The sequence below is a fragment of the Zeugodacus cucurbitae genome, chromosome 3 (assembly GCF_028554725.1).
Source record: "Zeugodacus cucurbitae isolate PBARC_wt_2022May chromosome 3, idZeuCucr1.2, whole genome shotgun sequence".
NCBI lineage: Eukaryota > Metazoa > Arthropoda > Insecta > Diptera > Tephritidae > Zeugodacus > Zeugodacus cucurbitae.
The window spans coordinates 77694387-77720087 of NC_071668.1; the positions used below are offsets into that span (position 1 = coordinate 77694387).

At 37.9% G+C, this 25701-nt stretch overlaps 4 protein-coding genes across 5 annotated transcripts; 3 read left to right on the forward strand and 1 right to left on the reverse strand.

Annotated features, from left to right (window-relative positions):
* The first annotated feature begins 246 nt into the window (after positions 1-246).
* On the forward strand, positions 247-1385 carry LOC114805240 (epidermal growth factor-like protein). The gene is made up of 3 exons (XM_054227108.1): positions 247-582; positions 706-1126; positions 1181-1385. The coding sequence occupies exons 1-2, from the start codon at positions 347-349 to the stop codon at positions 1115-1117; spliced, it is 648 nt and encodes a 215-aa protein (XP_054083083.1). The 5' UTR covers positions 247-346; the 3' UTR covers positions 1118-1126; positions 1181-1385.
* Positions 1386-9444: 8059 nt separating this feature from the next.
* Positions 9445-11380, forward strand: LOC128920228 (multiple epidermal growth factor-like domains protein 10). The gene is made up of 2 exons (XM_054227105.1): positions 9445-10456; positions 10530-11380. The coding sequence occupies exons 1-2, from the start codon at positions 10370-10372 to the stop codon at positions 11187-11189; spliced, it is 747 nt and encodes a 248-aa protein (XP_054083080.1). The 5' UTR covers positions 9445-10369; the 3' UTR covers positions 11190-11380.
* A 3103-nt stretch (positions 11381-14483) lies between these two features.
* On the forward strand, positions 14484-15974 carry LOC105211451 (uncharacterized). Its single transcript, XM_054227104.1, has 2 exons — positions 14484-14712; positions 15015-15974. The coding sequence occupies exons 1-2, from the start codon at positions 14626-14628 to the stop codon at positions 15714-15716; spliced, it is 789 nt and encodes a 262-aa protein (XP_054083079.1). The 5' UTR covers positions 14484-14625; the 3' UTR covers positions 15717-15974.
* Positions 15975-17652: 1678 nt separating this feature from the next.
* LOC128920230 (uncharacterized) lies at positions 17653-19240 on the reverse strand. Of its 2 annotated transcripts, XR_008470343.1 has the most exons (4): positions 18541-19240; positions 18222-18473; positions 17939-18074; positions 17653-17868 (listed from the first exon to the last, which is right to left on the reverse strand). XR_008470343.1 is itself a non-coding variant. In XM_054227109.1 (3 exons), exons 1-3 carry the CDS (start codon positions 18722-18724, stop codon positions 18007-18009), a joined length of 504 nt encoding a protein of 167 aa, XP_054083084.1. In that variant the 5' UTR covers positions 18725-19240; the 3' UTR covers positions 17653-18006. The 2 variants fall into 2 exon arrangements, 1 of the variants encoding a protein (XP_054083084.1); XM_054227109.1 differs by having other exon boundaries at positions 17653-18074.
* Between the last annotated feature and the right edge of the window lie 6461 nt (positions 19241-25701).

Genomic DNA, 25701 nt, shown 5'->3' on the forward strand with positions numbered 1-25701 from the left:
ACAAACAACCGTTATGTGAACAAAACTATAATACTCTGTGCAACAGGTTGCGAGAGTATAAAAATATGATTCATTATGGATCGTTTTCTCATTACAACTATGTATATAAAGATAAGGAAAATAAACGAAATATTTTGAAGAACGTAGCCAGGAATGTGCTTGGATGCTGATAAACATTAATAACAATAATTATAATATTTTGTATATTGCTAATACAATAGTAGTACTTACAAAATCGGAGTTGTATTATACGGTTCCTTTGAATATCGAAATCAGTTGGTCTTTGAATGTCGCGGGAATTGCATACCATCTACGGAAGAGCGGGAATAATACGAATAACGGAAAAATGCGCTTAGCTAATTTTTGGTTGCTTCTGCTCCTACTCGGTATGATAAGCAATTCGTTGGCACAAATTTGTATAAGGAAACATGGTACGCAAACTATGCATGTGTGTTGTCCAGGATACGATAGAGTGAAGGGCCGGTGCATACCTTACTGCCCAATGGGCTGTGAAAATGGTAGGTGCACCAAACCGAATGTATGTGAGTGCAACGAAGGCTATAAAAAACTGAATGATCATCGGTAGGTTTAATTGACAGATTGTGAAAATACATACCTTATTCAGATAAAAAGACAATTAAATTTATAAAATAAATAAATAATTTTCCTTTAATAAAACTGCGTAAATCCAATTTTCTCCAATAGTTGCATGCCCAAGTGCGATAATTGTTCCAATGGAGTCTGTATTGGACCGAATAACTGCAAATGCCTTACCGATTATATATCAAATGGGACTGACGACTGTGTGCCCGTCTGTAAGCGAGCCTGCAAGAATGGTGAATGCATTGCGCCCAATAAATGTAGGTGCTCACAAGGCTATCGCACAAGCGCAAATGGTGAGTGTGAGCCCATTTGCTCAAGCGGTTGTCCGAATGGTCGGTGCGTCGCTCCTGAGACCTGTGAGTGCAACGAAGGATATTCACTAAGCGCTCCAAATATATGTGACCCGGTTTGCTCAAGCGGTTGTCCGAATGGTCGGTGCGTCGCTCCTGAGACCTGTGAGTGCAACGAAGGATATTCACTGACAAATGTGTGCGTTCACGGACGGATAATGTAATAAAATGAGGTAAGAATTCTTCAAAATATGAGTTCAAGATCTCTACATATTATTTTCGATTAGTTAGCACTTCTTTACTTTCAGAAAACCAACTTGGACTTAGAAGTATAACTGGCAACGCGGACTTTGTTCGAGTGCTTTAGTGGAAACGGGTACTTTCGGACTTGGTTATATGGATGATAGTTTAGCGTTATTATTTGAGATAACATTCATAATTGTAATTCAGTAATATAAGTAAAGAAAGAGAATTAAAAAGTGTGACAAAATATTCGTACATCTTTTTTGAAGTTAATTTTCAAGACAGTTAACCAGAGGTAAATATATATGTTATACGAGAAGAAAAATAGTTTCATTGTATTCAAGAATCACGGCTTTTACGGCTACCATTAAAATTTAATAAGCAGTAAGCGATCACAGTGTTGGACTCGGAGCCTTCTCTGCTCTTTTTGGTAAAAGTTTTCATGTCTTTTTTGGTTTCTTTTTCATATCTTTCATTAATGTATAAGTAAGTCTCCTCATTATATGGGAATTTATTTGCTTCATAATTCCACAAGACTTGTACGAATTCTTCATTAATGTATTGCGGTAGATATTGTGCTCCCGTGTCTCTGATACAATTACTAATGCTGTACTGCCCCTTTAATTATCTTTCTTTCAATTTCAATACTATTTACATAACTATATTACGGAAATATATTACGAAACTGATAAATACACTTTCCCGATAAAAAATGTTGAACCACTTGATATATAAATTCCCCGAAGCGTAACAACTTATTTTGAAATGTAAACATTTTGAGATTTTAAATCGAAACACAGAGTGGAAATCGATCTCCGAATGTGGGGTTGACGCTTTAAATTTACTTTTTTCATGTTAAAAACCCGATTTTAATGGTTTGTAAGTATAAATAAGAATTTTTTCGTTTGCATGTGATATACAGTGGAACTTCCATAACTCGGTCTTCTTTAACTCGAAGTTCTTCATAACTCGAACTCTTGAATTCGCAAAAGATGTCAAATTTCATAGAAATTTCCGTTCATAAACCGAACTTTTTGACTAGGGCATAATACAAAAAATTAAATTTTACTATCGACGCTGAATTTTAAAAGAGTATATATTCGTATGGAGTCGAACAAAAAATATGATATTACACTTATGGATTTCATAAATCATGTAACAAAGGAAGAGCCAAACAATAGCAAAGTGCAGCCAACAAAATTACAGAATACATGTTTTAACGTATTTACATAAAACCTTATACGAATTAAATAACTAAAACTGTGGGTAAATCTAAATTTTACAGCTTTTTGAAAAATGTATGTTTTAATGAAAATTTCTATAACTCGAAGTCTCTGTAACTCGAAGTTTGTTTGTGGATAATGGTGATTCGAGTTAGAGAAGTTACACTGTATTAGCTTGTCAAATATCTCCCTTCCCCTTTTATGCTCTTCATTTAATGCTTTATAAAAAGTGTTACAGTGATCGGATTTAGTTCAAATATGCGCCGTTTCTTTCGATAATATGTTTCCATTTAGACGGGAACTTCAACAGCCACTTCGGACAGCCACTTTCACAACCCTCTTTTGCGTTCAACTTTACACCATCAAGGGCGTTCGCCATGGACAGGAAGAAGTGGTAATCACTTGGCGCTATGTCCGGGCGATATGGAGGATGCGATAAAACCTCCCATCCGCGCTCCCGAAGCTTCTGATGAGTCATCAACGAAGTGTGTGGTCTGGCGTTGTCCTGGTGGACCACTAGATCCTTCCTGTTGACCAAATCCTGGCCTCCTTGACCACTGTTTGGGACGATTCTCCGGCCTTCGACCACAAACGTTTTCCCTTGATATTGTCGTATGTGATCCATTTTTCGTCGCCAGATGCTCTGAATCGTCGAAACCATTCCTCCGCAGTTCGAAGTGATAGAGTACCATCCCCCAAAACACCATTAATCTCACGGAACGTTTCTCTAGCGGATTTGCCTTTAACGAATGAAAACTTTAAAATAGCCCGAATTTCGGCGTTAGTGAACTCCATGTTTACTCGCCTAAAACTGTTGAACGCAATATCCAACTAATCATTCATAGCGTCACTTTGTAGGTTATGTCAAGACCTTTCAAAGATGTTTGGCATTGCCAGATACGAGCTCTGTAGCCCATTATACATAGCCGCGAAATTCAACAGACAAAAAGGCGGCAAGAAATTCTCTTTCCCAATATAACTCCATTGATATCTCAAAAGCTTTTTTATACTCTCGCAACAAATGTTGCTAAAGAGAGTATTATAGTTTTCACATAGCGGTTGTTTGTAACACCCAAAACTAAACGAGTTAGATATAGGGTTATATATACCAAAATGATCAGGGTGCAGAGTGGAGTTCAAATCCGAATGTCTGTCTGTCCGTCCGTCCGTCCGTCTGTGCAAGCTGTAACTTGAGTAAAAATTAAGATATCTTGATGAAACTTGGCACACTTATTTCGTGGCACCATAGGAAGGTTGCTTTCGAAAATAAGCAAAATCGGAACACTGCCACGCCCACAAAATGGCGAAAACTGAAAACACATAAAGTGCCATAACTAAGCCATAAATAAAGCTAGGAAGGTTGCTTTCGAAAATGAGCAAAATCGGACCACTGCCACGCCCACAAAATATCGAAAACCGAAAACACATAAAGTGCCATAACTAAGCCATAAATAAAGCTATGGAAATAAAATTTGGTACGAAGAATCGCACTATGAAGGGGCATATTTGGATGTAATTATTTTGGGGAAGTGGGCGTGGCCCCGCCCCCTACTAAGTTTTTTGTACATATCTCGTAAACCAATAGAGCTATATAAACCAAACTTTCTGCAGTCGTTTTTTTAGCCACTTCCTAATACAGTCCAAAAATGAAAGAAATCGGATCATAACCACGCCCACCTCCCATACAAAAGTTAGGTTGAAAATTACTAAAAGTGGGTTAACTCACTAACGAAAAACGTCAGAAACACTAAATTTCACATAAGAAATGGCAGATGAAAGCTGCACTCAGATTTTTTTACAAAATGGAAAATGGGCGTGGCGTCGCCCACTTATGGGTCAAAAACCATATCTCAGGAACTACTCGACCGATGACTCGATCAATGAAACTTGGTTTGTAATAGTTTCCTTACATCACAAAGATATGTTGTGAAAATAGGCCAAATCGCTTCACAACCATGCCTACTTTCTATATACCAGAACTTTGGAGATGATCTGAATCGTTTACTTTACAATATATAAAGTAAGTACTAGTGTAGATATCGGTGCAGAACTTTGCACAAATACTATGTTTATAGTGTGGCAGCCCCATTCTAAAAATCGCCGAAATCGGACCATAGGTTTTTAAGGCCCCATCTATCGAGCACGAGGACTTCGGTGCTTCTAACCTAATATTATGGTTTCCAACTTTCAATGGACTTTATACAATATATATGACGAATATGTGGGTCAAATTGTGTATTATTAATATAAATAAAGTTAAATAAATAAATTGCGAGAGTATAAAATGTTCGGTTACACCCGAACTTAGCCCTTCCTTACTTGTTATTTCTGATTTTGTATCTGATTAAACGCATAACATGCATCCCTAAATTTTAGATCAAACGAATCATTTCACACGCCGCCCGCGCATAGCAAATGGAAAATTTTGATGCAATAATATTAAGCTTAAAGAAATAATTTGTTTCGTTTTCTTTTTTATTGTAAGCACCATGCATTAGCGAAAAATAATAATTTCCATATCGCAGTGTTTTCTATGTAAGTAGTAGTAGTCTTAACGAAACAAAATTGCAGAAATTCGCTGCAATGAGAGATTCTTAAATTGAAGCATTGATGGACCCAGTAGAGATGGATAGTGAATTCAAGAACTCCTTCTAGAGTTCCGTACCACAAACTTACCACGGATAAGAGTTAGATAGAAATTTCGACGAAGTTCGCTGGCTCAGCTTTGCTCTGCATACGTAGGATTCTTGAAAAAAAAACCATCAGGAGGCAAGGAAAATTTCGTTAAAAAATCAGATTCATTATGAATCGTTTTCTCATTTCTACTATGTATATATACATATGTATATAAAGATATGGAAAATAAAAAAAAAATATTTTTCTTGTTTGTAAGAGCCAGGAATGTGCTTGGAAGCTGATAAATATTAATAATAATAATAATTATAATATTTTGTAGATTTGCCTGTACTTTACTAATACTATAGTAGTACTTACAAAATCAGAGTTGTATTATACGGTTCCTCTGAATATCGAAATCAGTTGGTCTTTGCATGTCGCGGAAATTGCATACTATTTACGGAAGAGTAGGAATAATACGTATAACGGAAAAATGCGCTTAACTAATTTGTGGTTGCTTCTGCTTCTACTCGGTATGATTAGCAATTCGTTGGCACAAATTTGTACAAGGAGATATGGTAGGCGAGAAATTCGTGTGTGTTGTTCAGGATACTATAAAGTGAATGGCCGGTGCATACCTCGCTGCACAAGGGGCTGTGAAAATGGTAGATGCACCAAACCGAATGTGTGTGAGTGCAAAGAAGGCTATAAAAAACAGAATGATCATCGGTAGGTGAATATATGTATATGGATACTACATGACTTATATATGTATATACTTATTCAGATAAAAAGACAAACTCAATTTATAAATTTTCATTGTAATAAAACTGCGTAAATCTAATTTTCTCCAATAGTTGCGTACCCAAGTGCGATAAGTGTACGAATGGAACATGTATTGGACCCAATATATGCAAATGCAATACCAATTATGAGAAAACCGCGACTGGCGACTGTGTGCCTGTGTGTAAGCCAGCCTGCAAGAATGGTGAATGCATTGCGCCGAATAAATGTAAGTGCTTACAAGGCTATCGCACAAGCGCAAATGGTGAGTGTGGGCCGGTGTGTAACAAAGGATGCCAACACGGCATATGTCGCGCTCCAAATGTGTGCGAATGCTTGAAAGGCTACCAAAAATTTGGCAACAGTACTTGCATTCCTACTTGTGATAATGAGTGTATAAATGGAATTTGCGCTGAGCCGAACGTTTGCAAATGTAACCAAGGATACGAAAAAATATCGAGTAATCTATGCACTCCTATCTGCGAGCAACACTGCATCAATGGTAAATGCATCGGACCAAATATGTGTGCATGTGACAAGGGCTATGAAATGCTGAATGAAAAATGTAAACCAATATGCGGAAGCGGATGTCCGAATGGTCGGTGCGTCGCTCCTGAGACCTGTGACTGCAACAAAGGATATTCACTAAGTGCTCCAAATATATGTGACCCCGTTTGCTCAAGGGGATGTCCGAATGGTCGGTGCGTCGCTCCTGAGACCTGTGACTGCAACAAAGGATATTCACTAAGTGCTCCAAATACATGTGACCCGGTTTGCACAAGGGGATGTCCGAATGGTCGGTGCGTCGCTCCTGATTCCTGTGACTGCAACGAAGGATATTCACTAAGTGCTCCAAATATATGTGACCCCGTTTGCTCAAGCGGATGTCCGAACGGTCGGTGCGTCGCTCCTGAGACCTGTGAGTGCAACGAAGGGTATTCACAGAACGGTACAAATATATGTGACCCGGCTTGCTCCAGCGGATGTCCGAATGGTCGGTGCGTCGCTCCTGAGACCTGTGACTGCAACAAAGGATATTCACTCAGCGCTCCAAATACATGTGACCCGGTTTGCTCAAGCGGATGTCCGAACGGTCGGTGCGTCGCTTCTGAGACCTGTGACTGCAACAAAGGATATTCACTCAGCGCTCCAAATACATGTGACCCGGTTTGCTCAAGCGGATGTCCGAACGGTCGGTGCGTCGCTCCTGAGACCTGTGAGTGCAACGAAGGGTATTCCCACAACGCTACAAATATATGTGACCCGGTTTGCTCAAGCGGATGTCCGAACGGTCGCTGTATCGACCCTGAGACCTGTGACTGCAACGAAGGATATTCACTCAGCGCTCCAAATACATGTGACCCGGTTTGCTCAAGCGGATGTCCGAACGGTCGGTGCGTCGCTCCTGAGACCTGTGAGTGCAACGAAGGGTATTCACAGAACGCACCAAATATATGTGACCCGGTTTGTACAAGCAAATGTCCGAATGGTCGGTGCGTCGCTCCTGAGACCTGTGACTGCAACAAAGGATATTCACTCAGCGCTCCAAATACATGTGACCCGGTTTGCTCAAGAGGATGTCCGAACGGTCGGTGCGTCGCTCCTGAGACCTGTGAGTGCAACGATGGATATTCACAGAACGGTCCAAATATATGTGACCCGGTTTGCTCAAGCGGATGTCCGAATGGTCGGTGCGTCGCTCCTGAGACCTGTGAGTGCAACGAAGGGTATTCCCACAACGCTACAAATATATGTGACCCGGTTTGCTCAAGCGGATGTCCGAACGGTCGCTGTATCGCCCCTGAGACCTGTGACTGTAACGAAGGATATTCACTAAGTGCTCCAAATATATGTGACCCCGTTTGCTCAAGGGGATGTCCGAACGGTCGGTGCGTCGCTCCTGAGACCTGTGAGTGCAACGAAGGATATTCACAGAACGGTCCAAATATATGTTACCCGGTTTGCTCAAGCGGATGTCTGTATGGTCGGTGCGTCGCTCCTGAGACCTGTGACTGCAACAAAGGATATTCACTCAGCGCTCCAAATACATGTGACCCGGTTTGCTCAAGCGGATGTCCGAACGGTCGGTGCGTCGCTCCTGAGACCTGTGAGTGCAACGAAGGATATTCACAGAACGGTCCAAATATATGTGACCCGGTTTGCTCAAGCGGATGTCCGAATGGTCGGTGCGTCGCTCCTGAGACCTGTAAGTGCAACGAAGGGTATTCCCACAACGCTACAAATATATGTGACCCGGTTTGCTCAAGCGGATGTCCGAACGGTCGCTGTATCGACCCTGAGACCTGTGACTGCAACGAAGGATATTCACTCAGCGCTCCAAATACATGTGACCCGGTTTGCTCAAGCGGATGTCCGAACGGTCGGTGCGTCGCTCCTGAGACCTGTGAGTGCAACGAAGGGTATTCACAGAACGCACCAAATATATGTGACCCGGTTTGTACAAGCGGATGTCCGAATGGTCGGTGCGTCGCTCCTGAGACCTGTGACTGCAACAAAGGATATTCACTCAGCGCTCCAAATACATGTGACCCGGTTTGCTCAAGCGGATGTCCGAACGGTCGGTGCGTCGCTCCTGAGACCTGTGAGTGCAACGAAGGATATTCACAGAACGGTCCAAATATATGTGACCCGGTTTGCTCAAACGGATGTCCGAACGGTCGGTGCGTCGCTCCTGAGACCTGTGAGTGCAACGAAGGATATTCACAGAGCGCTCCAAATATATGTGACCCGATTTGCTCAAGCGAATGTCCGAATGGCCGGTGCATAGCTCTGGAGAAATGTGAGTGTTTCAATGGATTCCGGAAATCGAAGACGGAAACTTGCGAACCAGTCTGTTCTAATGGTTGCGTGAATGGTCAGTGTATATCTCCAAATACATGTGAATGCTTTGGAGGTTATGCTTTGAATACAGAAAACGAATGTGTGCCTATTTGTTCGACGGAATGTCAGAACGGTGCTTGTATGGCGCCTGAAACGTGCCAGTGTTACAAAGGATTTTCAATGTCCTCACATAATCGATGTGAACCAGTTTGCGAAGGTGGTTGTGTGAACGGTCACTGCATTGCTCCCGGAGTTTGTAGCGTTCACTCAACAGATTTATTGTTCAGCACAAGCACTAGAGGTTCCGTTCTAACAACACCGTTGCCGGCAAGGGAAAGTCGAATGTTTTCATATGATAATGACGACGACAGTGATGAAGACTATAACAATAGTGGGGATGGGAAAAATGATGGCGAGTATTCTGGTGACAGCAGTAAAACAAAAGGATTTTTTGAAGCTAATTTTCGTTGCGACAATCGGTGTATCCATGGAACTTGTCAAGACGACAGATGTGTGTGCGACGACGGCTATGTGCTGGAAGAGCAAGAGGACAAAGATATCTGTGTTGCCATCACTCCTGCAGGCAGTGCATTTCTTAAACATTTTCGATTATATATCATACTAGCGGTGTTCTCATTACCGCTGGCATTGTTAATATTGTGTATTCTATGCCGCATCAGTTGTAAAAAGACGTACAATGTAACAAAAAGAGGTAAGAACTCTTCCAAATATAAGTTCAAAATCTCTACATATTATTTTCTATTGATTGGTGCTTCTTTACTTTCAGAAAACCAGATTGGGCTTAAAAACATGGGTCGAAACGCGGACATTGTTCGAGTGCCTTAGTGGGAACGGGTACTTTCGGATATGGTTCATTGAATGATATTTTAGCGTTTTAATTTGAAATAATATTCATACTTGTAGTTCAGTAATATAAGTAAAGAAATACAAATAAAAATTGTGACAAAATATTCGTACATCTTGTTTGAGGGTATCTTAAGAACAGTTAACAGAAAAATATTTGCATTGTGTTCACGAATCACGGCTTTTACTGCTACCATGACAATTTAATAATCAGTAAGTGATCACCGTGTTGGACTCGGAGCCTCCTCTCTTATTTTAGGTGTTTTTTTGCTTTTCTTTTCCATATCGTTAATTAATTTATAGGTAAGTCTCCTGATTATTTGCGAATTTATTTGCTTCACAATTCCAGCAGATTTGCAAGAATTCTTCATTATTACAATTACTATTGCTGGACTGCCGCTTTAATTATCTTTCTTTCAATTTCAATACTATTTACGTTGCTATTAATAACAGCATAGCCGGGAATTTGTTACGAAGCTGATAAATACATTTTTTCTGATAAAAATGTTGAACCACTTGATACGTAGTTTTCTCGAATCGTGACTAAATCAACTTATTTTGAAATGTAAAAAATTTCAGCTTTTAAATCGAAACCCAAAATGGAAGTCGATTTCCGAATGCGGTTGACGCTTCATATTAACTCTCTGAATAATTTGTGAACTAATTTCCGTATCATGTTGAAAAACCGATTTTAATGGTCTAAAAGTATAAATAAGAATTATTCGTCGTATGCATTCTCTTTGCCAATATAACTGTATTTATATCTGTGGTTAACACGCGTCAATGGCGCTGAGCGATTAGCTTCACAGCTATATATTTTTAGCATATCGCTTTTGCAGCAGCTGGCCAGTTGTTAAATGGCAAGTAGAGCGGTCACATCAACAAGCGGTTATTAAAATCAGCATAATGCTTGAAGTAAAGCTAATTTCACTTTTATTTGGATTTGCGTGCATAACACAGGCAACGGCAACATTTTGCACCAAACAAGGAGAGGTTGGTACCTTATAAAAATAACGAAGAAATTTTCAAAAATATACTAATTACTTGCTGATCTTCCGCCATACAGAACGGTGTAACGGAACGTATATGCTGTGCCGGCTACGTGGGAGACGGCACGAATTGTGTGTATCATTGCACGAACGGCTGCGTCAATGGCGAATGCACTGGCCCAGAGGAATGTGAGTGCAATGAAGGTTTTGCCAAGCGGGATGGTATGTGGTCGCGGTGTGAGGCCATACCGCCTGATCCGCAGCAGCAACTTTGCCACGATCGCTGCTTCAATGGCACATGCTCGGCCGGCTTGTGTACTTGCAGCCAGGGTTGGTTGTTGCAACAAACCGAAAGCGGCGAAATTTGTGTGCCACAATGTGAGAATAGTCTCAACAATTCAAGTGGCGGTTGTGTGAATGGGTACTGTAGTGCACCGGGTAACTGCGTTTGTTTTGAGGGCTTCGTACGGCTGGCGAGTAACGAACGGGAGTGTATACCTGCAATGGATGGCACTACATGGGGCAAGTTATTAGCGTTGGGTCGACAATACCATTGGCACATAGCTATAGCCGCCATAATACTGATAATCGTGCTGTTGGCCTTTTGTTATCCCATTTACTGTAAATGTCGCAAATATGTGGATCATAGAATTGAAGCAAGAAAAGGAAAAGCGGAGTTAAACAGAGAAACGGATGGAAAGACCTTGACTTCATGTTATGTTCATAGATATACATAGATATAGATAGATTAATTCTTAGCTTAAATATTGTATCAAAAGGACTTAACCGCATTCTCATGGTTAATTTAGAAGTATAATGTCAATTACATAATTAAAAATAATAATTAATTGTAATGTTCATAAGTATACGTTGATTTATGTAAATTTTATTTTATGCAGCAATAAACAGAAATATCACCAAAAATAAATCCTTGCTTCACTACTATTTTAGCGTTTTGAAAGCGCAAGTGGATGCTATGAAGGTAGCAACGGATCTATTGCTTCGAAGCGTAGCATCCTTCAGTGAAGTGACGATTCTCTCTGGTAGTAAGTGCTCGAGACTGGTAAGGAAATGTCTACCCTCACATTCAGGCGACACCGGTTACGATTAGACTAGTTTGGGTGCCTGGTCACAGAGGAATCCCAGTTAATAACGTAAGGCTGACTTTCAAGGCTAGGTACGTCAGTATTAACTACTGTATAATGGGAACAAGTAGGACGATTACCAACTCTTTTGTGATATTCCACTAGACAGTCAGGTTTCAGCTGAGCTCTGGTCAGTCGCAAGATCCTGCTGACTCAAAGAAAATCGTGAGACGTCTAGGAAGCTTTTCGCTCTCAATAATAAATCGTTATTTTAAGGGGTCATTGTCGCATTATATATTGTATCGGATGTTAGCTGCAGAAGTTTCATGGAATAAGACGAGGCAGATCCATCTTGCTGATGGAATGCCCCACCTATGCGAGATCGATACTCAAATTTCTTGAATCTAATTTTTTTAAGTACTCTGCGAATTGGCGGATTTAGAAGTAAAAAACTTATGCAGATTTGTTGACGGTTCACGGCGCACGGTTTTTCTGAGTTCACAAAGGACTATAGACTTTAAGGTCTAAGTGTATTCCTTCTCTTGTGGGGAACAGGTTTTGGTAGAAAATCCTAATATAGCTCCCAAAGATAATAAGAAGAAAGTGCATGCAATTGAATAGTAACATAATTCCCTCGTTATAATGGGACCACCATCGATATTGATTGGAGAAAAGAACAAGATCGCTGCCCAAAAGTTCTTTTCGTATATGATTTCTTCAAATACACAATTACAACTTCTTCCGGGGTGTAGAACGTAACTCGGGCCGGCACTGATAATTGTTATGTGGATAATTCACGTTTTTATGTTAAAACAGTCGCATTTATAAATTGAATTTTCCTTTATAGCTCAAATAGAAAACATCAAAAAATCAAAACAAAAATATGTGTGACAGAATGCCGAAATTCGAATATAATTTTTCATTCACACGAAATTCATGATACATTTGTGTGGAAATAAAAATTCATGGGAATGCACATTCACATGAAATTTACAATAAGGCTGAATGTTTGCACATTCGACCCAATAATTTTTGAATTGAGAAATATGCGCTGGAATGACACAGTATTAGTTAGTTGCTAAGCTAATTTCAACGCATTTTTTGAACTTAACCATAAACAAAAAATCACAAAAAGTAAAACAAGCAAGTAAGAAAGGGCTAATATGATGGTGTTGGAGGATGGGGTCATGTGGGGTCCGATGGTATTGGTAAAACTCACACAAAAGTTAGCACTGCCACGCCCAATAATACTTCTAACGACAATATTCAGCGAATTAAAGCGCCTTAAGTAGAGAACATTTAAACATAAACCTTATATGAAGAGAGTGGCTATCCGATTTCATTAATTTTCAAACAGTATGCAAGCAAAACGCCCATTTCCCAAAAATGTTATAACCATAGATGTCTCACTTTAAAGTGATTGTCTGTTGCAAATTTCAAATATATAATATTGAAATTAGAACTACGTTGTTTTCCAGAAACGATATCAATATAAAGCAACAGTTTTAATAACCTGCAAATGTTACGACCAGTACTAGGTAAGTACGTAGACAAGTTGGGCGCACTGAAATGCCGCTATTATGGTCGAATAAAGTTGTCCTCTCTTACACATATGGTTTTTAATTGGTTAACTTCGGCAATTCAGGCATACGAAGAGCTTTTTAAATATGTTTATAAAAATATAAAATCCAGCGGCAAGTTTTTAAGTTTCTAACACATTTATGAATACCATATTTGGAACGGGTATGTTATTTTCCATCTAAATTTCCGGACAAGCACATTTCTTGAAATTCATCCACAATTGCTTCAACAAGCCTTAGGATGCCAAAACTTAAGAGTCATTCTTAATTAGTCATAATTTTTATTTTTACAATTACGTCTTAAATTCGATTAGAACTATGAAATTTGCGCCTGCTTTGTCGTCTGCTATGCACGAGTATATGTATACTGAAAACGAGTGCACGCTTCAGCATTATCAACTGGTATGAGTATGTACCACATATAAGGCATTAGAATGTGAATAATGTAAAATATGTATTATTTTGCAATTTTACTGCGTTCTCTTCATCGCATTCCATATTTATACGAGTATTATGTATACATTCTACTGTCGGTGTAGGAATTGTTACAGTAACATTTTTTCTAAGTTATTTTACTTTTATACACTCGCAACATTTTGTGCAAGAGTGTATAAGTTTCATGCTACTTGACAGCGCTTAAGTGAAGTCGATTTGAAGAATGTTTTCGCAAATAAGCGGTATCAGAACACTGTCACATTCATAATCAACAAAATTAGTGACCTGAAGTAGCGCCATAAGAAGTTAATTGCCACATAACATTTTGAAACCAACTAATTCCAAGCTAATTCCAAATATACAAAGTAGCATTCCGATAAGGCCCGTCTTGCGATGGAAAAGGTGAATGTCTACAACTTTGCATCCGCCGTTTTCCAATAGATGTCTCTAGGGTCAAGCACTGGTCGATTAAATCGATTAAATCGTTTTATATCGATCTTGGACATTTGTGTCAACATTAACCCAACAATATATTTTTAGAGATCTGTTTGCATCCCAAACTTATTCTCAACTGAAAATGTCACTTTTTGAGCCGAATTCTCGACATTTGCGGGAAATTTTTTTGAGATCGGTATATAACGGTCTCTCTTGTAGAGCTAAGATGCAAGTATTCTTATTTTCATCATAACTATATGAAATAATATTTCCTTTCTAAAAGAGTGTGCAAGTTCGGCTGCGCTCGCATTCAACCCTTTCTTACAATTTTTTTTAAGCTTGATATGGATTTTATGGTGTATTTCAATTGAAGCTGCGATAAAAACATTATTATTTACTTTGTATGTATTATAAGTACTCACATACACATTAGTATATACAATTTCGCATAATGCATTTTAAAGTAAAGATTTTATATATTTAATTTAATTTTCCAAAAGTATTCTTAAATTCAGTAACCGGCTTGTTTATTTAGTTCATATTGTGGCTTTGAGCTGAATTGGTGTTACGCGAAGTAAAAATACTTAGAGAATTTGATATATTGATTTTCTTTTCGCAAGAAAACGTTGCAGAACAAAATGCTTTTGCAAAATCTATTGGCGTTAAGTCTGTTAATAACCGTTATCGATTTGAGTTCCTGCCAGTATTGTACAAAATCAACAAATGTAAGTATATACAAATGGGAAGCTCCATATATGAGACCAGATTGGTTTCCGATGCAAGCAACAACTGTGTTTTGCTATCATTTAATCTAATATGCAGTTTTAGCTCATAAAGTGTTCTTAGATCGTCTATAATGTGAGAGAGGCAAGCGAAGTTCAAACATGTTCCGACAAGAGTTGTTTTTAATATCGTTGTTATTATATTTAATATTTTTTTTAATTATAAACCATACATGACATTTTACGTATTTTATATATTCTTTCAATGCAATGTACACAGATTTATTTTGTTCTTATATTTTTAGAAAGGAAAAGAAAAGTATTGCTGTCCAGGCTACACACTTCAGAATAATACCTGCGAGCCCGTTTGTTGGCCCAACTGCCCAGCCTACAGTCGATGTACCAATGTCAATGAATGCACCTGCGATGCTGGTTACGATTCCAGCACAGATGATCCTAAAACGATTGTCTGCCAGCCACAATGCACTGCAGGTTGTCGGCCACACAGTACTTGCACTCAACCCGAGACTTGCACATGCGATTCAGGCTATACCGAAGGATGGAATGGCACATGTACGCCGACCAGTATGACAACAATTGCCGCAACAGTAATATCGTCCACCACTGAAAGCATTGAGTGGTTCAATGACACCGTAGAAGTTGAAGTGTTGACAGAAGCTAGTACCGGAGACGAAAACGGAGCTATCTTACAGCCAAACGACTTGTATAAGTGCGCAGATGCATGCAGTTGTTGGAAAGTTCATCCCACCGAGGAGTGTCTTGAAATATGTGAATCAAGGGAAACCCAAGGGTGCCTGGAGCCGCAATTCTCTCGATGCATTGAACCAAGCAAGCGCATTGAAAACAAAGTTTCCGGTGTATCGAAAATATATACGTGCTACATGGATAGTTCCGCGGATTCGATGAAAACTGGCGACGGTGCTCGGCGATTGCGAACTATGGTGGGACTGCTGTTCACTGCAGTAATGTCAGTTGTGTTTGTTTGAACTATGGGGACTGCTGTTCACTGCAGTAATGCCAGTTGTGTTTGTTTGAGCGATAAACTACGGATATTTTACAAGAATCTTTCCAGAAAGATTTCTTAAGTAATATCAAAATTAACCATATCCACCGGAAGAAACAGCTTATAGCTGTATTTATGAATATATGCTTTTCATTTGAAATTATTCTATTTTGCAATTATGTTAAATAATACACAGATAATTATATATATATACATATATATAATAGACAAAACTATACATAATAAAGGTATACAATACAAATTTAAAGCTTTAAAAAAGAACTTTTACTTACTTGTCTCTTAATGCGTGCAGGCAAATGCTGGGTACTACCTGGGGCTTTCTCCCTCTCTTATGCACTGGTGCTACACAGCAGTGGTAAGACCGATTCTGCTCTACGGTGCTCTAGTGTGGTGGACAGGCATACGGAAATCAAGGTATCGAAAGCCAATGGAAAGGGTTCAGCGGCTTGCGGCTATTTGCATAACGGGAGCGATAAGAACCACCCCAAGTATAATACTAAACCTTCCTCCTATAGATTTCTTCGCCGAAAACAGCGCGGCAAAATCGGCGGGGCGCCTTATGGCAGCAGTAGAATTTAAGTATAGAACCTTTGGGCATAGCTCAGTGGGTAATGGCCGTTTGGCGGACACCGACTACCTGACCCCATTTTTCAAATGGGAAAGAAGGTTCAAAGTAAACCTAGAAAGAGATGGCTGGCGTAAGGGCATAGCACCCGCACGCAGCAATTTAAACATATTTACGGATGGCTCGAAAATGGGGGACAGGGTAGGCGCGGGGATTACTGCCCAGAGTTAGGTATAGTGCAACCATTCAAACTACCGGACCACTGCAGTATAGTTCAAGCGGAGGTGTTTGCAATTGGAAAAGCCGCTGAGCTATCCTTAAGCGCACCAAAAGGATACTCTAAAGTAAACATATACGTAGACAGTCAGGCGGCAATCAAGGCAATATCCTCCTTCAGCATATCGGCCAAAAGTGTCTTAAGTGGTAGAACAGCAGTGGATGATGTCGGCAGAAATAGGCGACTTCAATTCTACTGGGTGCCAGGCCACAAGGGCATAGAAGGTAACGAGATAGTGGACGAGATTGCCAAACGAGGCGTAAAAAGCGCGCTGGAAGAATATGCCGGGATGCAAAACAGCAAAAGTTATGTGCAAGGCGGTAGATAAGAAGTTCACGAAATTTCTATTGGCGCTCGATGGAAGCAAATGTAGGAAAATGGTCGGCATACTCACTGGTCACTGTCTTGTGGCGGCGCACGCCTACAAGATGGGGCTGATAGATCGTGAAGACTGCAGGAAATGTCAAGAGCAAGGCATCAGAGAGACAATGGAGCACCTCTTCTGTGTATGTCCTGCATTATCAAGACAACGACTTCAGCATTTGGGGGCTGCACACTACGTTAATCTGGAAGAGATTTCGTTGGTAAAGCCACAAAGCCTTTTGAAATTCGCAACAAACGCTGGCATCCTAAAGGATGATTACTCCTCATTAACCAAGTGACGGCACTCCATCTGGTTTCACAAAGGACCAAAACTGGCCTATGTGTGGCGTTGTAGCCTGCCAGAGTAACCTAACCTAACCTAATCTACTTGTCTTTTAACTCTCTTTCAGGTTTATCTGTGCTTTCAAAGCGTGTGCAAAATTCTTGAGCATAAATATTTCAAATTCTTTTCAATTATTTCACAAGTCATTAGTGCGTTACTCATACGCAATGGCGGCCTTCTTCAATATAAATTAGATCAAAACCAACTAAAAAATGACATGCTCAAAATTTCACAAACTAAAGATTATGAAATTAACAGACTGAACATTGTGTAGAGAGCAGTGATATTCCGATTATAGCACTGTCTTTAGAGGGTATTTGTTGTAAGAGCATAAAATGACATTAAGAGAGTGAAGTCAGTTGGGAACTCGTACGGAGAGGAGAAATTTGTATAATCTCAGCGACAGCCTGCGGCCGTTAGCAAAAGTCTTAGTACAAGAAAATAAGTTGAAGAAAATATTGCAATATTTGCCAGCCAGCGTTGCATTTCCACTTCGATAAAATAAAAAAAAAATACTGTGAATGAGCTTATTACTACAATTATATTATATGGAATCCATGTTGCATCTAAAAAATATTAAAATTTATTATATTTACAGTTATTATGTATATCTCTAATTAAAGCGGTGCTACATACTGATGCCTCGAGCAATTAGTCTATGCGCAACACATTGTATATAGCTGATTTTCAAAGTGCAACAAAATTTAGTAGACCAATATGTGACCTCGATCGGTGTAGTAAGGCGTGCTGTGGAAAATGCTTGCACTTTCAGCTGTAAAAATATAAGATTTTTAGGTTATCAATTCAATTTTAATCACTAGTTTTTTTATAACAAAAATTAATAGTTTGTAGAACATTTTTAGAAAGTAAATACCATAAAACCCTTTTATGCTGTTAAGTCAATTCCAATGAAGCTCACCTTCCCACCCCAGATTGCGCCGCTCTAAACGACGCCGCCAGACACAATACGTGAAGAGAACCAGCAACAGCAGCATGATAGTCATGCCGAGTGCCAACAGAAATGCATCGTAAGCCTGCCACCAATTTGCTGTTGGATGAGCAGACTCCTGGCGCCGCTCAGTTTCCTCCAATGGCGCCAAGGTAATATCGGCAAAACCAGCAAAACTCGCATTCAATTCAATTGGCGGCATTAAGATATCTAATTCAGCAGCTAATCGACATGTGGGCATAGTAACGGTAATTATTTAATATGCATTAATCAACGATGCTTAATTCACCTGCAGCGCCTGCGTTGATTTCACTATTTGTTGTCGAATTTTTGAGCACATCATGCACAGTCTCCAAACGCACAAGATCCGTTTGCAAAATGTCTCCCATTACTTCGACATGCAATTTCACAAATGCCGGGTAGCAAATGAAGGCCACATTAAGCAAAAGTAAAAAGTTTTTAAAAGGAAGCATTTGCACTATTTTCAATTTTTGTATTTTAATTTCACAGTGCTTATGCTATGTGCTCAGCTGCTGTGCGTTGTTCTTTGAGTACTGCTGCGAGTTGAAAACGTCGCTCATTTCAGCTGATATTACTTACTTCATTTCGCATATAGCACGTATATATAGCACGCATATCTGCAGCCATTTATCTTACCCTTGTCATTGAGTATGGCTGCAACAGCATATACTTGCTTTCGTTTTTCATTTTTCATTTTTCATTTTATTCCCTATATGTATGTTTTGTATTATTTTTTTGTATAGTATAATAAATGTGTGCCATGCGCTCTTACGCTCATGTTAACAATGTATGCATATTAATTCAATTTTTTAATAAAACACCACTTCCATTTGGGAAAATAGGGACATATCATTACACTCTTGTGGCCAATCAGCAGTGAACTCTATGGTTTTTTCCCGGTGATAGTGGTCCGAGGCATCCAAAAACACAGCAGTCTGCCAGCAAGGTTTCCGCAAGTATATTTTGGGATACATGTAGAAATAAGACTTTGAGAACAGATACATTAATAATAACTAATAACATTACTTTAACGAAAATACGACCTTCAACACTAAGCCGAACGAAATATAGAAATATGAGAACAGATACTTTAACGAAAATGCGACCTACAACACTGACCGAACGAAAAAAAGACGAAACTGAACGAAGCGTCAGAACGCTGCGCTTGCGTTCGAGTATGTTCTACGAATCATTCTGGACGGTGACGTGATACCTATCACTTCGTGCGCGTGGATAACTTGATTTTTAAATAAGTTGTTTTGTAATATATTTTTCAATTTTTCATCTTTCATCATTTGTTAAATAAAGTTTAATTATTAATTGAGTTCAAAAGTATTGCGTTTTTAATAAAAATATGCATTTTAAAGAAGAGAATGCAGACTAATTTCCAGGAATAAAGGACCCGCAGCAGTAAGCAGACTACAAATTGGGGGCTCAGCCAGGATCCAGGAAGAAGAAAAGGAAAACGTTTGTATAATATAATGTAAAATATGTATTTTAAAAAAGTAACCTAAATAAGTGAAAATATGTACAATAAAAGAAGAAATAAGAAAAATTTTAAAATTAATAAGAAGAAAGAAAACATTTTATAAAAGCAACCTAAAAAAGTGAAAATATGTTCAATTAAAGAAGAAATATGAAAAATTTTAAAATAAATAAGAAGAAAGAAATGTTTTATAAAAGCAACCTAAAGAAGTGAAAATATGTATAATTAAAGAAGAAATCAGAAAAAATTTTCTAATTAAGAAGAAGAAACAAAACGAAGAGTAAAAATTAAAAATCGAAAGAAGAAACATTTTCAAATTAAAAAGAAGAAACAAAACGAAGAGAAAATATAATTAAAGAAGGAAAGAAGTAATAAGAAACAAGAATCATTTTCAAATTAAGAAGAAGAAACAAAACGAAGTGAAATTATAGTTAAAGATCGAAAGAAGAAACATTTTCAAATTAAGAAGAAGAAACAAAACGAAGTGAAAATATAGTTAAAGATCGAAAGAAGAAACATTTTCAAATTAAGAAGAAGAGAAAATATACTTAAAGAAGAAAAGAAGCAATAAGAAACAAGAAACATTTTCAAATTAAGAGGAAGAAACAAAAAGAAGAGAAATATACTTAAAGAAGGAAAGAAGAAATAAGAAATAAGAAACACTTTCAAATTAAGACGAAGAAACAAAATGAATTTGTAAAGCAAAGAAATAGTAGTATTTGTAAAAGACAAATAAGAAGTGGATATTATAAAAAGAAATAAAAGAAAACAAAAAGTTACGGAATAGAACAAAAGAGGAAGTTAAGCATTGTAAAAGTGTAAAGAATTTACAAAGAAGAGAAGAAATTTGTCAAGAAAAGAAGTTTGTTAAGAAAAGAAATAGAAGTAGTAGTATTTGTAAAAGATAAGAAGTAAAAATTATAAGAAGAAGTACAGCATTGTAAAAGAGAAAAAGAAATTGCAAACAAAAAGAAATAAGAAAGAATACATATGAAAGATTAATTAAACAATTAAATATGATGAATGTTATAAATATGGTAAAATTAAAAACGAGTACAAATGAAATAAGCTGTATGTAATTAAAGTTAAAATTATATCAAAATAATTTGAATCGAAACTAACATTTGAATGAATCTAAATACTACACACTATTAATAAGTGAATTTTATATTGTTAACATTATATATTATTACATATTGTTATAAACAAAATGGACCTAAACGAAATAATGACTTTAACAGTTACTGGACTGAAAGAGAAGTTGAGGGAATTGGGTATTTCGACTACAGGTCAAAAACGTGACCTTCAGGAGAGACTTCTTCAACACTATGACTTATCGGGAAATAGGGCTAGTGACGAAGAGTTCAATCACTCAATTTACGAAGACGTAAGTGGAACCACCAACTTACGGTCATCACAGTATATCGTACAGCAACAACAGTTTACTTTAAAAGATATAGGAGATTGTGTCAACACTTTTTCAGGAGAAGGGTCCGTAGATATACGAGGGTGGGTAAGAGAATTTGAAAATAACGCTGAAATCGTTAAATGGAATAACCTACAAAGATTTGTTTATGGCAAACAGCTTCTTCGTGGCGCCGCTAAGCTTTTTATTAGGAGTCAGAATAATATTAACGGTTGGGAAGCTTTGAAGTTATCATTAATTAATGAGTTTGGTTGTAAACTATCTTCGGCAGATGTACATAGGTTATTGAAAAATCGCCGCAAACAAGCAAATGAAACTTTTCGGGAATACTTGTATCATCTCATGGAGGTAGGCAAACAGATTAGTCTAGACGAAGCAAGCATTATAGATTATTTTATAGAAGGGGTTCCAGATTCAAAGTTCAATAAGGCAATTTTGTATCAAGCTAAGAATATAGAGGAACTAAAAGAACAAATCAAAATTTATGAAAAGATAAGGAAATATAACTCAGGGATAGGAAAGATTGTAAATGAGACATCTTCTAATAAGCCAAAAGAAGAGTTAGTTAAAAGATGTTTCAAATGCGGAGACAAATCACATGTAGCAGCTCAATGCCCACAAAAACAATATAAATGTTTTAAATGCAATGAGATGGGGCATCGTTCGTTTGAGTGCAAAATTAATAAAGGCAAAGTATCTAGAGAAGTTAAAATCGAATCAAGCATAAACACTTTAGGGAATACAAGTTTCCAGCCAGTCGTTAATGAAGAATTACATTTCAAAACAGTTACTTTAAACGGGTTTAGGTTCGAAGCTCTAATTGATTCAGGGTGTTCACTAAATCTAATACGTTACGATACGTTGATACTAAGTGGGCTTAAACCCATATTAAGTAATGAGAAAAGAAAATTGTATAGCGCTTGCTCAAATGCGATTGAGACAATTGGAAGTTTTGATGCATTTACGCATATAGATGAGTTATTGTTAAAAGTCAGATTTCATGTAGTCAGAGAACAAGATATTCAATTTGCAAGTATGATAGGAAAGGCTATCTTAAAAGACGTAGATATTGTTTTAACAGAAGATAAAGTAATATTTAAGAAAAAAGATAACTCGAGAGATTATAAATCAGATAGATCAGAATTGAGGCAGGATTTTAAACATGTTATGAAGCAAGAACGAAAGGCACCTATGGAAGCAGGAAATAAGTGGATTAAGGAATTTGATGCAATGAGTTTAAATGAAAGAAAAGATGAGACTACATTGAATTTAGGACATTTGAGTATGGAACTAGCAGGAGAAGTTAAAAATTTAGTTGATAAATACAAATCGTCAGGCAAAAGTATATCACCCGTTAAGATGGAAATTGTTTTGACAGATGAAATCCCTGTATACCAGCGACCAAGACGTTTACCAATCGATGACCGTAGTTTTGTCGATAAACAAATAGAAGATTGGTTGAAAGAGGGAATAATACAATCAAGCTCTTCCAATTATGCTTCTCCGGTAGTGGTAGTTCCCAAAAAAGATGGAGACAGACGCTTATGTTGTGACTATAGACAATTAAATAAAAAAATCGTAAGGGACAATTTTCCAATGGTTGTAATGGACGATGTCTTAGATAGTCTACAAGAGGGGCGAGTTTTTACAACGTTAGATTTATCGAACGGATTTTTCCATGTGCCAGTTGATTCACAATCTAGGAAGTTTACTGCTTTCGTTACGCACAATGGTCAATACGAGTTTTGTGTTGTTCCATTCGGTATTTCAAACTCACCTGCTGTTTTTTGTCGTTATGTTAATGCTGTTTTTCGAAAGCTAATCCAGAAAGGAACCGTTATCACATATATGGACGACTTGATTATCCCCGCAATAGACGAGGTTGAGGGTATTGAAAAACTAAGAGAAGTTTTAGAAGTTAGTGAGTCGTACGGGTTAAAGATTAAATGGAAAAAATGTCAATTTCTTCAACGAAGTGTTGAATTTCTTGGGTACATAGTGGGAAATGGTACCATAAAAATATCGGAAGAAAAGACGACTGCTGTACAAAAGTTTCCGCTTCCGTCCGACAGGAAAATGTTACAAAGGTTTTTGGGGTTGACGTCATATTTCCGACGATTTGTATTAGACTATGCAACGATAGCTAGACCTTTGTCGGACCTTCTAAGAAAAGATTCGGTTTTCAAGTTAGGCGAAGAGCAAATCGCAGCTTTTCAACAACTAAAGGCTAATTTACAAAAAGCACCTATATTACAGTTATTTTCACAAAAAGCAGCTACTGAGGTGCATACAGATGCCAGTAAATGGGGGTATGGGGCAATTTTGTTACAAAAAAATTCGGACGATCAGCTTTTACATCCGGTACAATATATGAGCCGGAAAACAAAGCCGGTGGAAGAGAATTATCCGGCGTATGAGTTAGAGGTACTGGCAATCATAGAGGCCTTAAAAAAATGGAGAATTTACCTATTAGGTATACACTTCAAAATTGTGACAGATTGTAATGCATTTACAATGACTCTTAAGAAAAAAGACGTACCGCCAAAAATAGCGAGATGGGCATTGTTTCTTCAGGACTTCAACTACGAAATCGAGCATAGGGCAGGATCTAGAATGGTCCACGTTGACGCTTTAAGTAGGGTGTACTGCTTAATGCTAGAAGACTCCTTAAAGTTTCGGCTAAAGCAAGCTCAAATGAATGACGAATGGACAAAGGCAGTACGCAAGGTTCTAGAAAAGGACGAATATGAAGATTTTTATATAAAATTTGACATTCTTTTTAAAAATCCTGCAAAGGAATTGATTGTAGTACCGAAGCTAATGGAAGACGAAATCATTAAGTTGGCACACAGACAGGGTCATTTCTCTATAAAGAAAACTCAGGATCTGTTAGAAAAGTCATATTACATTCCCCAAGTCAAGGGTAAAGTTTGTCAGACAGTCCGAAGCTGTATCGAGTGCATTATTAATGAAGCCAAGACAGGAAAGAAAGAGGGATTCTTGAATAGCATAGATAAAGAAGATATGCCATTAGGAACATATCACATTGATCACGTAGGGCCATTAGAAGCGACCAGTAAGTTGTACAATTATATATTGGTGGTGGTAGATGGGTTCAGTAAATTTGTGTGGTTGTACCCTACTAAAAACACAGGAGTAGAGGCAGTGGTAGATAGACTCACAAAGCAGGCAGCTGTATTCGGTAACCCAAGACGTATTATTTCGGATAGGGGGGCAGCTTTTACATCAAATTTGTTTAGAGAATATTGTCAAAAGGAGAATATACAAAATTTACTAATAACAACAGGGGTTCCAAGAGGAAACGGACAAGTGGAGAAAATTCATAAATTTATTATACCTATGTTGTCGAAGTTGTGTACGGAAACCCCAACTAATTGGTATAAACATATAGATAAGGTGCAACAGTTTATAAACAATACACCCCCTCGCAGTACGAAACAGTCTCCGTTCAGGTTATTAACAGGACTTGACATGCGAATGGCCAACATGCCAGACCTAAAGGACATATTAGAAGATACAGTTATTAATGACTTAAATGAAAATCGCGAAACAGAAAGAAAAGTAGCAAAAGAAAACATTTTAAAAATACAGGAAGAAAACCGGAAGTCATATAACTTACGTCGTCAGAGCGAGAAAAACTACAAAATAAACGATTTGGTAGCAATAAAGAGAACACAATTTGGTAGCGGGTTGAAACTGAAAGGAAAGTTTTTAGGACCGTATAGGGTAGTGAAGAAGCTTAACCATGGCAGATATGAAGTAGAAAAGGTGGGTGAAACCGAAGGGCCGGGAAAGACCTCGAATACATGAAGACATGGACAAAATCATTCGAGGACGAATGAAAACAGGATGGCCGATTGTAGAAATAAGACTTTGAGAACAGATACATTAATAATAACTAATAACATTACTTTAACGAAAATACGACCTTCAACACTAAGCCGAACGAAATATAGAAATATGAGAACAGATACTTTAACGAAAATGCGACCTACAACACTGACCGAACGAAAAAAAGACGAAACTGAACGAAGCGTCAGAACGCTGCGCTTGCGTTCGAGTATGTTCTACGAATCATTCTGGACGGTGACGTGATACCTATCACTTCGTGCGCGTGGATAACTTGATTTTTAAATAAGTTGTTTTGTAATATATTTTTCAATTTTTCATCTTTCATCATTTGTTAAATAAAGTTTAATTATTAATTGAGTTCAAAAGTATTGCGTTTTTAATAAAAATATGCATTTTAAAGAAGAGAATGCAGACTAATTTCCAGGAATAAAGGACCCGCAGCAGTAAGCAGACTACATACATATGGATTCATTGACTATCAATCTGTAAACAATATTACTAACCCTTATGGAAGCGGTTGGACATTGAGATCACAATTAGAACCTTAAGCCTATGTGCTACCTTAATATGATTCTATACTATTTAAATAAAAATTTTAGCAAAGTATCGTACAAACATGAACTCTTAAATAATGTAAAGAAAAT

What these genes read in the sequence shown, in the direction of transcription:
- LOC128920230 (XM_054227109.1), bottom strand. Translation starts at nt 18,724, where the DNA reads ATGCTTCCTTTTAAAAACTTTTTACTTTTGCTTAATGTGGCCTTCATT. An exon ending in AATCAACGCAGGCGCTGCAG is followed by an intron (nt 18,474 to 18,540) that starts GTGAATTAAGCA and finishes CATGTCGATTAG; the next exon opens with CTGCTGAATTAGATATCTTA. An exon ending in GCGCAATCTGGGGTGGGAAG is followed by an intron (nt 18,075 to 18,221) that starts GTGAGCTTCATT and finishes ATATTTTTACAG; the next exon opens with CTGAAAGTGCAAGCATTTTC.
- LOC128920228 (XM_054227105.1), top strand. Translation starts at nt 10,370, where the DNA reads ATGCTTGAAGTAAAGCTAATTTCACTTTTATTTGGATTTGCGTGCATA. An exon ending in TTTGCACCAAACAAGGAGAG is followed by an intron (nt 10,457 to 10,529) that starts GTTGGTACCTTA and finishes TCCGCCATACAG; the next exon opens with AACGGTGTAACGGAACGTAT.
- LOC114805240 (XM_054227108.1), top strand. Translation starts at nt 347, where the DNA reads ATGCGCTTAGCTAATTTTTGGTTGCTTCTGCTCCTACTCGGTATGATA. An exon ending in AAAAAACTGAATGATCATCG is followed by an intron (nt 583 to 705) that starts GTAGGTTTAATT and finishes TTTCTCCAATAG; the next exon opens with TTGCATGCCCAAGTGCGATA.
- LOC105211451 (XM_054227104.1), top strand. Translation starts at nt 14,626, where the DNA reads ATGCTTTTGCAAAATCTATTGGCGTTAAGTCTGTTAATAACCGTTATC. An exon ending in ATTGTACAAAATCAACAAAT is followed by an intron (nt 14,713 to 15,014) that starts GTAAGTATATAC and finishes TTATATTTTTAG; the next exon opens with AAAGGAAAAGAAAAGTATTG.